The 14,078-nt window shown below is 41.5% G+C and overlaps 1 protein-coding gene across 10 annotated transcripts in view; it reads right to left on the bottom strand.

Moving 5' to 3' along the window:
* LOC147022139 (transcription activator GLI2.L-like) overlaps nt 1-14,078 on the bottom strand; it is a 312,620-nt gene that overhangs the window by 12,831 nt on the left and 285,711 nt on the right. For all 10 annotated transcript variants that reach the window (XM_085892759.1, XM_085892757.1, XM_085892752.1 and 7 more), the window contains 2 exons: nt 4,411-4,575; nt 3,462-3,791 (listed from right to left, as the gene is read on the bottom strand). In XM_085892759.1, the coding sequence (XP_085748885.1) occupies nt 3,462-3,791; nt 4,411-4,575 (495 nt within the window). The remainder of the gene's footprint in view (nt 1-3,461; nt 3,792-4,410; nt 4,576-14,078) is intronic.

Genomic DNA, 14,078 nt, shown 5'->3' with positions numbered 1-14,078 from the left:
CGAGGTCGGCGAAATGAGTACCAGTGTACTGGGCCGGTGTATACCCCGGTTAAAATAGGTGTACCATATCCCTGTGTCGTAAGAGGCGACCAGGGTTGCATCAGGAAGGGCATCCGGCGTAAAACATGTGCCAAATCTCTAGGGGGATCATATGGATGATCCGCTGTGGCGACCCCAAACGGGAGCAGCCGAAAGAAGAAGAAGATATATATATATATTTGTTTTTATATACATGTACATATAAATATAACTAATATATATATATATATATATATATATATATATATATATATATATATATATATAAATATATATATATATATATATATATATATATATATATATATATACACACAAATATACTATATTACCATAATGGAAGTGTGTGTGTGTGTGTGTGTGAGTGTGTGTGTACGTGCAAGTTGTTGTTGCCTGCTATCTCAACATGTGGGTGGGTTTCATGAGGTGAAACAGAGACCTGCCAGGTCTCTACATATGCGGGTTTCAGAATGTGGAATGGAGTTCTTCCAGGGTTGGCTCAAAGTATCCACCTTCATTTCAGTAAGGGGTCACCATTCATGGACCAAGCTGTGAAGTTTTCTGTTCTCAAAGTTTTGTGCCGAGGGCTCTCTTCAGGATCATTACTGAACCCCAACCAGCTTCCAACTGGAGTTCGTTTGTAATATCTCTGTGAGGTTCTTCGTCATCATTCCCTTGAGGTTCTTTGTCATCACTGGGACAACTTTGGCATTCTTCAGCTTCCAGGATTTTTTCACTTCATTCTTGAGGTCTTGGTATTTGGTCATTTTCTTGATTTCTGCATCGTTAGTCCAAATTCACTGGTATTAACACCTCAATTAGCAATGCCCTCTTCTATTGTTTTGTACCTAAGTATGATATCTAGTTGCAATGCTTTGTTTTCGGTGTTCACACCCGATGGGATCATAAGGTCATACATAAGTGGTACTTCAATTTTTTCAATGATTAGTTTTGGTTCATTTTCCCACAAATTTTATGAAACTGGAATATCACAGTTTTTGCACATGTGCCAGCAGATTACATTATTAACTCTGTTGTGTAGTTTTGTGTACAGCTGTTCTGACACGTATTTTTGTTTTTTTTTCATGTTCGGTCATTAAGCGTCACATATTCTCTATGCTAACCTCACCTCCATCACTCACCTGTCTTTTTTTTCCATCCTCTCCCCCACCGTTTTCTCTCTGTGTCCACTCCTCGCTCCCCCCTCTTCATAAAATGCAACACTCTCCCCCCATATCTCTCTCTCTCTCTCTCTCTCTCTCACTCTCTCTCTCTCTCTCTCTCTCTCTCTCTCTCTCTCTCTCTCTCTCTCTCTCTCTCTCTCTCTCTCTCTCACACACACACACACACACACACACACACACACACACACACACACACACACACACACACACACACACACACACACACACACACACACACACACACACACACACACACACACACACACACACACACATCCTCTCCCACAGTGAATAGCAATGTTTGGTGAGGTGTCACTCTCCCTACCTTTCCACTAACTCCGCTTTCTTCATCCTCTCTGCCTCCCCTCCCCCCACTTACCTGCCACCTCTGTCTCTCTCCCTCCCTGTTTCTCCCCCCCCCCCAACATTGTTGCTCTAAAAGTGCGACTTTAACTGAAACGATTTTAAGCAAATTCTATTTCGCCAAAATAATGAATGTAAATAGAGAAAATTGGGGGGGGTGGGGGGTGGGGGAATGGTTCCAGGGGAATTTTTTTTATCATCAGGCAAAATACATTATTTACATTTAGAGTACAAGTTTTTAAATAATTTTAGACAAACCATTGAATATCACCGTCTAGTTGATTTTTTTTTCTCTCATCATCTCCAGTTGTTTCAGATCTTCAGGCTCTTCTCTGTGTTTTTGCAGAAGCTGTGCATCGTCGGCTTCTTCCACCTCATCAAAACCCGCTTTGTTGGCCAAGCCGAGGATAACTTTCTTCATCGTGGGGAAAACATCTTTAAATCCTTTCAAGTCATTGACACATTCAAGCCACAAATTCCTCTACACTCCATTCATGCACACCTGAGTAACTTCAGCCCAGGACCCACCGGTGTTATCGATGCACAGCTCGGTGTATATAAGGCCTATACTGTACGTACTCTGGGTGGGCTTACACACCAGTATTTATGGTACGGCTTATACACTGATATTTACAGTCTGGTCTATACTGTAGCTTTATTAAAACGAAGAAAACCATTAGTTTGGAACTAAATTAGGGGTAAAATGACTTTATAATGGAACAATGAACAACTTTAAATAAGTGTGTTCTCTAATAGATCAGCGACTTAATAACAAAACAATATTAACCAGGACAATGTTTAGTGAGGGCTCACATATATATATATATATATATATATATATATATATATATATATATATATATATATATATATATATATATATATATATATATATATATATATATATATATATATATATTTGTATATATCTGTCCATCCATTGGGACCATACTCCGTGCAGAGCGTTGGTGCTGCCGAAGCAGTCTCCTGGGCTGTTGGACACAGTCCTGGACGGGTCGCCACTCCGACACAGGATACCAGGAAGCTGGTACTCATTTTGCCGACCTCGGAAGGATGACAGGCAGAGTCAACCCCACCTGGTATTAATTGAACAGCCGAGTGTGGTTTGAACTCAGGATCATTATATATATATATATATATATATATATATATATATATATATATATATATATATATATATATATATATATATATATCTATATATATATCTATATCTATATATTGTGTGTGTACACATACATATATACATGGACTCCTCAATTTACACTTGAGATGCGTTCCTAAAAAACTGAATGTAAAACAAAAAACCATCAATTGAAAACGATTTGAGAGAACAATCAGGACCAGTATATCCTTGTGAATCATGGATTAGTCAATAATATATAGTCAATAATATACCCCATGCTTGTTGATTGGAAGGCAGGATGTAAGAGTTATAGTCATGTCCCCTTGGTGTCATGCTTCCGTCTTGCCTTCTAGTCAATTGCGTAGTTATTCCTCGGGGGTGAAATTCTGTTTCACGAGTTTTGTTTTTCATTTCTGTGCAGCATGATGCGGACAGGTGGTATGGTGTGATGTAATGTATGCGATGTCTGCTTTTATTACAATTCTCGACGCTTCAACCTGACCTCTGCTTGAGTCTCTTTTACAGAAGAAAAATTTACACCAAGTGGATTCAATCTATCCCAGTAGGTTTAAAAATATATGTAATTGTTCTTGAGAGGGCGAAGCAATTATCACTATTTGAATATTTGGTGTTTGTGATGCATACTTTGAAGCCAACAGAGAATTGACGATAGCAGTAATGTGAAGGTTCTCTCTCGGGTATTATTTTGAACACTTTAAACAGCTTACCACGGACTTTTCAGACTTGACAGAGCGGATTTGCATGTCATCTTCACGATTGGGTCCAGCATCGGGAGTGACACCGCTCCGATGCAGGTCTCTCGGGCTGGCGAGCCCAAGTTTTCCATGAAGCCCTCCGGCTGCCGCTGTGCCGCCATCGTGCTGCCCAGAGGAGCCATGAGATCCAGGGTGAGATCTGGGTGTTGGGCCCTCACACGTGCCTCGCTGCTTCTTTGTGACGTGCGCCTCCGGCCCGTGCACCGTCTTCACATGCTTGCGAAGAGAGCTCGGATCGGTGTACCTCTTCGTACATCCGGGAATCTTACACACGTATGGTTTCTGTTCACGGCAAGAAAATGTGCGAGGAAGGAAACAAAAATAAACAGTGATGATGGAAAGTAATTATTAAAATTGTTGTTTAGATTGTTGTTATTATTATAATTATGCTGGTGTTTCTTCCAAACTGCATTCCCATGGAATCATTCAATCAGCTGTTGCATGAAAATTGGATAATAGTCGTGAAGTTGTACCTTATCAACGACAATCAGACACCATAAGCTTTCTTTCTTCCTCTAAAATGTACTCCTTATCTAATCTTCCCATTTTATAACCACCTCCTTTAAGGGCAAAATACCATGTAGTTTCCTGCTCTTTTTGTTTCACTTGGCTATGATTATTAAAACCACAGTGGTAATTCTCTTTCTGAAGCCTGAAGCTGCTGTCAAATATTGATTGTGGATGTTAGCTTGCACAATTTCCCAAAACACTGCATTTCATGTGGTAATTTGTAACAGTGATCTATACCGACATATATTGGGGGTGGGGGGCAGGTAGGGGAATGAAACTCAAAACTGAGCCATTGCCCAATTTATTTTTTTAACCCCCGTCTTTTCCCTCCCTCATTCCCCCAACCTTGCTGACTGTCAGACCCTTGAGTCTGGCCAGGAGGTGGCCTGACCTCATTGGAATGCGTGCGGTTCTGGTGCTTCGCACGGTCTGACGCATTGGAAAAAGCCTTGTTGCAACCATCATGCTCACACACGTATGGCTTTTCACCCGTGTGAGAGCGTAGATGGGTCTTTAGGTTTTCCAGGCGGGAGTAGGCCTTCGAGCATCCTTCAAACTGTAAAAGATGGAGGTGGAAGAAGGTTGAGGATCGCACCATTAATTATCATTGCCACTATTATAGCTCATCATCACAACTTCCAAGTTCTCATTTCAATCACCAATTACAATCTTCAGTGCGAACAACAACAAAAATTTCAAATTCATCATTGTTGAAGGCCAGGCTGGAAATGAAATATGGTGTTGTTGGCACAGAGTTTGCTGTTCCCATCAAAGCAATGAGCTCTTTCTGCCCCGAATGCAGGTTCAAATCCCATAATACAATGTTGATTTGTTCATTGTCTATTTGCATCTTTGCAATTCATGTAAAAGTATGGGAAGGTTTCCCAAGATGGGAAGGCACCCAAAGCAGGCAGCATTGCAGTTTTTCAATGTAATTTCATTTTCACAAATGACGAGAGCTGGCGCATCCTTTAAAATGCGTTCAAACAAAATGGTGGACCTTGAGGATTTTGTTTTTTTTGTGTAGCATGTCGAGGCTCATGTCAGAGCTACTTGTTATGAGTAGAAGTTCGTGAGACCCCTGTTGATTACATCGAAAAATTACAATGTCCCATCTTGGGTGGAAACCTTCCCCAATACCATATCTTCTCATGTTTTTGTCATACATCCAGTAATTTAATCGATGAAACTATTTCACGAGCCTTAAAAGTCTCTTGAAAATAAAACGAAACAGACTTTCTTCTGACATCTGGCAGCACTGGTGGCGTTTTCTGCTCTCATTTGCATATCTGGATCTGCATCACATTGCTCTATCAACAATCTAACTTTCCCAAGCTACAACATGAGCCTGCATGGGTTCGTCCTATAACAAAATTGCTTTCAATCATATCAAGTCCAATCATTTCCCTCCATGTTCTGCCCCCAAGGTCTGCTCCCCTTTGGAATAATGTCTCTTTGTTCATTCAACTCCATGCTTTTCTTCATTTATTTAAGGTGGAAAACAAGCAGAAGAGCATAAATCGTCTTTTCCATGAGCCTCAACCTTTGTTTAAAAAAGAAAACAAGGTGGCAGCTCACTGCTATTCCATGCCATTGCCCAAAATCCACTTTGGAATATTTTTGCATATTCATGTTAATCTTTTTCGTCCATACGACACATATCCTCTTTATTCAATCCACTTTGTTACATATTAATCTTCCATCCTCCTTGCTTTTCTCTGAGATGATACGGTCTGTAGATTAAAAAAAAAGGATGATGACACTTATCAAGACAGAGTTCTGGTGTCCGAAATAGACGGCAAAAGCCTCCGAGGATGCACTTTGTCTATTTAAATGTCAGCGAGCTGTATGACGTGCGAGTGCAGGAAATATAACATGAGTGAACTAGAACATATTGCCTGATCCACGAGAACATATCGGGCCCAATACATTTTGGAATATCATGCTATACAGTACTATGTCGTTTTTGGCCCGCTCTCTCAATGGTGAAGAATCACTTAAAAAAATTAAATAATTATCATATCCACATCCGGATTCGGATCTTCATCAAAATCGAATCAATTCATCCTTGTCCCACACCCAACCTGTCCACCAAGTTTAATCGGAATCCGTCACAACTTTCTGCGATATCGTGCTATGTATTAGCTTAGCCCGATCGCTGAATGGTGAAGAACCACTTAAAAAATTATCAGATCCGGATTAGGATCTTCACCAAAACCAAACAGTTTGTCCTTGTCTCACACCCAACCTGCCCACGAAATTTGATCCAAATCCATCCACAACTTTTTGAGATATCCTGCGCACAGACAGACAAACAAACATACAGAAAGGGGTGAAAACATAACCTCCTTCACCTTCGGCGGTGGAGGTTATAACAACAAGCACTCTTTGTTTTGATGGTGTCTTGTGAATGAAAAGGTGTCCTGTGAGACATTCAACCAGGTAACAAATATTAATGTGTTAACGTTTTTGGCATATTTGCCCACTTAAAATGTCATCTTTGCAAGATCGAGGCTCATGGAAAATCAAGGTGACAGAGGGGGGTGAACTGACAGTGAGTGGGCCAGCAGAACAACTCTTGGTTGCAATAAGCAAAGGAATGAACAAACAACAAAAGGGAGAGAGGTGAGAGAAAAGAGAGAGAAGAGAGAAAGATATTATGGGAGGCAGCCTCCAAGTAGGAGGGTTAAGTTAGGGTTAATGGGAGTATTAAAAATCATGGGTCAGGATGAGGGGGTGACATGAGATGGCATTGCACTATCTGCTTGAATTACTGGAGGGAAGAATGGGATTGAACAGCTTCTGGAAGGTGGTTCTACAATGAGGAGAAAAGAGGAACAAAATAGTTGAGGTGTGCAGTCATCCTGGATTTTGGAATATTAACCAAGAGGGGGTCACTGGAAAAACAGGTGCTTCCTGTAGTTTCTGGGGACTTGCGATTAAACTTGCAATCCACCACTAGGAGGCAGGCACACATTTCAGATCTGTCCATGGGAAAAGTGAAAGACCGAATTGTCCCATAACTCGTGTTCAGGCAAACAATGATGCACCATAATATCCATAACATTTTACACCCACTTAAAATGACAAATGAGGGTGGGCTTGCTATTTCTTCCTTGTGGTTAAGGATACTTTCCCTTTATTCAGGCATTTATACAGGTACGCACATTCGACTCTAAGCTGTCAAGTCGAGCTTTGAATTAAATATTGGCCCGGCTATCGCTTGTCATTCTGGTGTTTTGTACGCAGGCGAGCCATCAATATGTGCGCCGTCCCTCACAAAGAAGTTAAGCCAGATGACCCGTCTGCCAGCACTGGGCGGTTCATGGATGTTAAAGATCCCACGGTGTCTTTTGTGAAGAGTAAGTGAGTTATTGCTGGCACTTTGAACACAAACTAAAAATTCTGCGCAGATCACCGTCAGTCCAACATGAGGCTCCGTCAGCCCATTTGTGAAAGACTCGAGCTAAAAACGTTCTCTGGCTGACCCCACGAAAAGGTGAAAATAATTTGGGCTGCTAAAGAAGTCGTAGCAGTTGCAGTAGGTCGTTAGTAAATTAAATAAATCACTGATTTTGAGCAAACTCTCATGGTTCGCTCGCGTTCAGACAATCGCTGAGTGCACTAATTCTGGGTGCACCGAGTGTTGAGTATTGATACCGACCGGAGTGCGTCAAGTACGAGGTGTTAGCCGACCAACATGGGTGCTCACTGCTCCGACGTGGGCCGAGGCCTTCCCGATGGCACGCAGTCTCGATGCGCAAACTGTCCGAGGAACTTCACCACATGACCAGCCAGACACCAAATTAACTAACAACAAATAAATGCTCTTTGACGAGCGTTGAAGAACATTAATTTGTATTCGAGAAAAACACTGCAGTTACAATGAAAGATACGTGGCTTCTCGGCATGAGCATCAGACACCATTCCACATAACCATGTGACCGAATCCGACCAATCAGCAGCTGATTGCAGAGCGACCAGTCCATTATTATGTACGAGCAAATACAACCCATCACTTAGCTGACGGGGGGGTATCAAGAAGGGAAGTTGAGAGAGGAGGGAGGGGAGGGAGAGAGAGGAAGAGAGGAGAGAAGGAAGGGAGAGAGAGGAGGCAGGAGGGAGGGGAAGCTATGAAAGGGGAAAGAATGAGGAAAGGGGGGGGTAGGTGGGGAGAGCTATGCTTCACCAAACGTTGCTCCACCGTGGGAGTGAGAGATGCAAGGAGGGGTGAGAAAGAGGGGGAGAGAGAGAGAGAGAGAGAGAGAGACAGAGAGAGAGAGAGAGAGAGAGAGAGAGAGAGAGAGAGAGAGAGAGAGAGAGAGAGAGAGAGAGAGAGAGACAGAGACAGAGACAGAGACAGAGACAGAGACAGAGAGAGAGAGAGAGAGAGAGAGAGAGAGAGAGAGAGAGAGAGAGAGAGAGAGAGAGAGAGAGAGAGAGAGAGAGAGAGAGAGAGAGAGAGAGAGAGAGAGAGAGAGAATGAAAAAAAGAGAGAAAGGTGAGGGGTGGAAATGGGGTCAGTAAAGAGAATGATAGGTTATGCTTAATGACCGAACACAAACACAAAAACAAACTCATGTCAGAACAGCTGTACACACGATGACACAGCAGTGTTTATCAGGTAATCTGCTGGCACATCAGCAAAAATGTTGTTGTCCCAGTTCCAGAAAATTTGTGGGAACATGAACCAAAAGTAAGCACTGAAAACATGGAAGTATCTACTGCTCACGTACGAACTAATGATCCCATCGAGTGTGAACCGAACACAAAGCGTTGCGACCAGTTATCATACTTAGGTACAAAAAAAAAAGAAGAGAAGAAGGCATTGCTGATTGAGGCGTTAGTACCAGTGATTTGGACTAAACGATGCAGAAATCAAGAAAATGACCAAACACCAAGAAGACCTCAAGAGTGAAGTGAGAAGATCCTGGAAGCTGAAGAATGCCAAAGTTGTACCAGTGATAGCTGGACCAACAGAAATGATGACAAAGAACCTCACAGGGATATTAAACATAGGGGTAATAGCCCTGGGTGCACCTGGTAGCGGTTGGATAAGATAACCAGGCAACTGGTAGGCATGGATGACCCGCAAAATATATCATGGAGAAGAAAGTAAATGCCTATGGATTTTTTTTAATGTCGTGAACAAACCTTGGTACATCAGGGGTGATAAAGGTTGTGGTCAAGTTTCATAGAAATTGTGTGTGTGGTTTCAGAAAAGAAAGAAACTACATATTTTGGGGAGCACCCCCCCCTCCATAGAACCCCTTAGACCCCAATTTTTTTCTAATGTCGTGAACAAACTTTAGGACATCACAGGTGATACAGGTGGTGGTCAAGTGTCATCAGAATTGTGTGTGTGTAGTTTCTGAGAAGAAAGCAAATACCTCTTTCAGGGGGAAACCCCCCCCCCCCGGGGTAAAAACTCTTAGGCCCCGATTTTTTTTAATGCCATGAACAATCTTAGGTACATACATGGTGATGAAGGTTGCGGTCAAGTTCGATCGAAATTGTGTGTGTAGTTTCAGAGAAGAAAGCAAATACATATTTTTCGGGGCAACCCCACTTACGCCCCGCCCCTTTAGAGTCCGGTTATTCTAATGTCATAAATAAACTTTGGTACACCAAGGGTGACGGAGGTTGTAGTCAAGTTTCATCAGAGTTGTGTGTTTCGTTTCTGAGAAGAAAGCAAATATCTCTTTGGAACTACGTTCCAGGTGAGCTAAAAATTATGTGCAGATTGAGAAGGAGGGGTTGGCAATTGTGTATGGCATAAGGAAATTCCATTTGTATTTTATGGCCGATATTTCAGGGTGGTAATGGATCAGTAGTTGTTGACGCGTATATTTGGACCAAAAGGAGGAATTCCACCACTGGCTTCAGCGAGACATCAACACTGGGCATTGTTGTTGTCAGGGTATACTTACCAATTAGAGTACGGTACCTCTGAGCAAAATGCCAATGCAGATATGTTGAGTAGATTACCGGTAGATGATCAAAATACTGCGGTTCCGGAGGAAAACTTTGTTTGCAAAACTGTAGTAGATTCACTACCGATTACCGCGAAACAAATTGAAGAGTACAATATAAGATGCAGTCCGGACGAGAGTGTACGAGTACACTATATCGGGTTGGCCTAATCACAGTACGGACAGGGCCACCCAACCATATTGGTGTTGCAGACACGAATTGTCAGTAGACGATGGAAGTCTGTTATGGGAAAGACGTGTAGTTATACCATCCCCACTACAAGAACACATGCTTGCAGAATTACATTAAAACCACCCAGGTATGTATCAGATGAAGACTCTAGCCAGGTCATCCTTTTGGTGGCCAGAGCTGTATATGGATACAGAGGACATGGATAGGTCATGTCCTGATTGTGCGGAGACTCAAAGGTCCCGGAAAACTTTTCCGCTTTTATTGTGACCATGGGCTACGGAACTGTAGCAATTCACATAGATTTTGTTGAAGGCAAATGTCAAAACTTTTTTGATAGTTGTGGACAGTTATTCAAAATGGCTTGAAGTTTTTCCGATGTCCAGTACTACAGCAAATGCAACTATTGTTGTGCTAAGATGATTGTTCGTGAGGTATGGTTTACCGCAACATGTCAAGTCTGTTAACGGACCACAATTCGGTGTAGATGAATTCACAACGCTTTTGAAATTGAATGGCATAGATCACACCTTATGACCACCATACCATCCTGCGAGTAATGGCTTTGCTGAGAAAAATGTTCAGGCATTCATGAGAATGTTTGAGAAATCTGATAAGTCGCTAACTTCTCATCACAAAATAGCAATTGCACTTTTGCATTACAGGAACACTCCTCATACGACAACAGGTGTAACTCCAGCTGAATTGTTCTTCAAAAGAACCCCCAGAACTCGTTTGTCTGTGGTCAAACCTTGTTTACAAAGAAAGATAGAAGGTAAACAAAACGTTTCTAAAGTTCACCGTGATGGTCCCAATCATAAAATGAGATCATTTGACTTGTATCGGCCCATCCGTGTCAGAAATGTGAGGGGAGGAAAGGAAAAGTGGATTTCAGGTACGATAGTGGCTATTAAAGGTCCACTTACTTACCTAGTGAGAGTTCCGCAAAATAACCGTACATATGTGCATGCTGACCATCTGATAGCTGACAATTCAGGTAGAAATGAAAATGCTCATGGCAGACTCGAGAAAAGAATACCTGAATATGAACCAATGCCAGAGATTCTTCATTTAAAGAAATAGTCAGCAGTCACCTGACTTAGTAATGGAACCCCAATCACCTGTTCAACCTAGTATGGTTCCTCAGACATTACCATTTTAATTTGATAGCTCAGTGCCAGAAATTACATCTCGCCCTTCTGGTCAGAAATCAGATTCTGGTCAGTTCCCGAATGTGAGTTCAAAATCAGACTTGAGTGGAGTAATTCCAATGGTACATGGACTAGGAGGTCCAACAGAGTATCTCGACCTCTACAGAGATTGGATTTGTAGGATTAAAGATTCAGATCTTGAATGTGAAGTAAACCATAAAAAGTTAAGAGTTAATGGACAGTATTGCCAATGTCAAGGATATTATCATGGAAACAAATGTCATGGTTTCCAAAATAGGAGAGAGGATTGTTGTATAGTGGATTGTGAAGGACGCTGACGTTATCAATATGAACGAGCCGACGTCCAGAGGAGAGGGTGCACATGTGTGAATGAAGCATCGTGGTTATGGCCCTCATACTTCTGATTGGTGTTTTGTCCACCTGGTTATGCAGACTGGAATAATTTGGTCTGTTCACCTGTCCAGGATATAACAGCTACAACCTCCATCATGTGACCCTTTGTCCTCTTGTTAAGTTTGGTTGAGATTGGATAAGGAAAACCAAATGGATTGCAGTCAAAAATGACAGACAGATACCAAATTGCGTATTTTAGTATGATTATTTTTTTTTTCACCATCTTTCATATTCTATGTGACACCAGATGGAAACTTTGTCAGTTTTAATTGACAAAAAAAAAGTTTGGTCTCGGCTAACCTCATCCTCTTTTAATGCAGTCCACGAACTTCATCTTTATAAAATTTTTATCCTCAAACAATTTCAATGAAATTATTCTAATCATCTTATTCTTCTTTAATAGCCACAATTGTTCCCATGTTCTTGTTGGGATTGGCCAGGGGAAGCCTGGTTTGAGTATTTCATGTACTGGCTGGCCAGGCCAGACGTTCAACTAAGATTGGGGCAGGAATTTGTAATTTGTTCATGGTGCTGGCGATAGCTCGCTTACTCTTCACGAAGAACACCGTGGGATCTTTACCGCCAACCAACAAATGCCGGCAGATAGGACTGCCAGTTTAACATCCATCCAAGGGACGGCTCGCACATTAATGAATCACTCTGCCTGTGAAACACCGGGATGTCAGTTTATGGCTCGGATGACATTCAAAGCCAGGTTAGATGATTTAGAGGAAAGTGTGCATACCTCGAGGCCATCCTGCCAGCCTGAAATTCTTCTACTCATATTTACAATAACTAAAATCTTTCAAGTGAATAATATGTTAAATTTTTATACTTCAACATTAGGCCAAAGATTTGCATATTAACCATTGTACATCCCACAATACATTCCTTTAAGGTATGTTGTGTCACCTTAAAAAGGAAGTAGTGTATAATTTAACAATAAAAAGAGCAATCAGAGATTGCAGACTTTTGCCAGGACTTGTTTTGTGTGGTGTTTGTGTACTGGTGTGTTACATAATAGTAAGAGACATAACGAGAACTGCCACTTTATAACTGCTGGCAGTGATGACCGGGTACCAAGAAGTCCCGCTTTCATGCAACCCCGCTTTGATTGGACACCTGACCCTGACCCATGACGTTTTTTTAATATGATTCAGTTTAATTTAGAATTGGGATTAAAATAAATTCAATTCAAATCAAATGGAAGACCAAATAGGTACAGTCCTGCATTGGAGTAATCAGAAGGAACCCAAACAAGGAAAAAACAAAGATGAAGTCATCAGGTGGAACCTGGATGGGATTCACACTTCAGCTGCTTCCTTCAAACCCATCCAGGAACAACCAAGTGAGCCTTATTCAAAAAATAAAAAATAAAAAAAGAACACATCAAAAAATTAATAATTCTGGCTGCCAGGCCATGCATCCGATCAAGGTGAAATTTAAAACATGTGTTCCACATCGCTACTAAATCATAATTGTGAAGTTTCATGTCGATTGATAGAGCGGTTCCAGAGAAAACATGATTTAATATTTTCATCAATCCAATATGGCTGCCAAAACCATGTGACATCAATTATTCCTTAACAAACTTGAACACCCAAGGCTTGTGGAATATTTGTTTGAAGTTTCCCCTCGATCAATCTCGCAGTTCTGGAGAAGATTTTATAGGTTTTAGGGTAAATCCAATATGGCTGCCAAAACCATATGACCGATGACATCATCAAATTTTTTTTTTTCTGTCGAGCATTTTATCCCTTGATGACCCTCAAAATTTTTCATACTGATCAGATGTAGCATTCCACATATGCAATTATTACATCATAATGAAGGCACCTATGACATCATAGAAACCAAGCTCATTCCCAATAAGGAGTACTTGCCGTGTGCCAAGTTTAATTTTTTTTCCTTCATGCGGTTTCAGAGATACAGAGGTCCAAAGTTTTCCCATTTTTACAACATGGCTGCCACACCACGTGACATATGACTTCATAATTATGATTAAAACATGATACATGAGTATTCGCTCCGACGGTGAACATTTTGTCTCAATGTGACAAGAGCTTGCCTCGAAAAACACTAACGTTCTATGCAGACAAACAAACGGACACAAAAGCAATACCCTCTCCTTCGGCGAGGGTAATAATACAATTTTAGTTCCCTTACGAGGAACTTCAATGCAGCAGGAGGCCATTCGGCCCATCAAAGCCTGTGCTGCTAATTGTTTATCCATGCCCAATCCTTTTTTTAAAAGTTAAGCATCGAGCAAGGAGGCAGCATGTACCGTTGTTAAACTCTTTGGTATGACTCGGCTGGGGTTCAAACCACAAAC

Source organism: Eptatretus burgeri, chromosome 8 (assembly GCF_056783735.1).
Source record: "Eptatretus burgeri isolate ZD-2024b chromosome 8, Ebu_testis_v1, whole genome shotgun sequence".
Taxonomy (NCBI): Eukaryota; Metazoa; Chordata; class Myxini; order Myxiniformes; family Myxinidae; genus Eptatretus; species Eptatretus burgeri.
The sequence above is the reverse complement of the archived record's forward strand: the minus strand, read 5'-3'. Positions and strand labels throughout refer to the sequence as shown.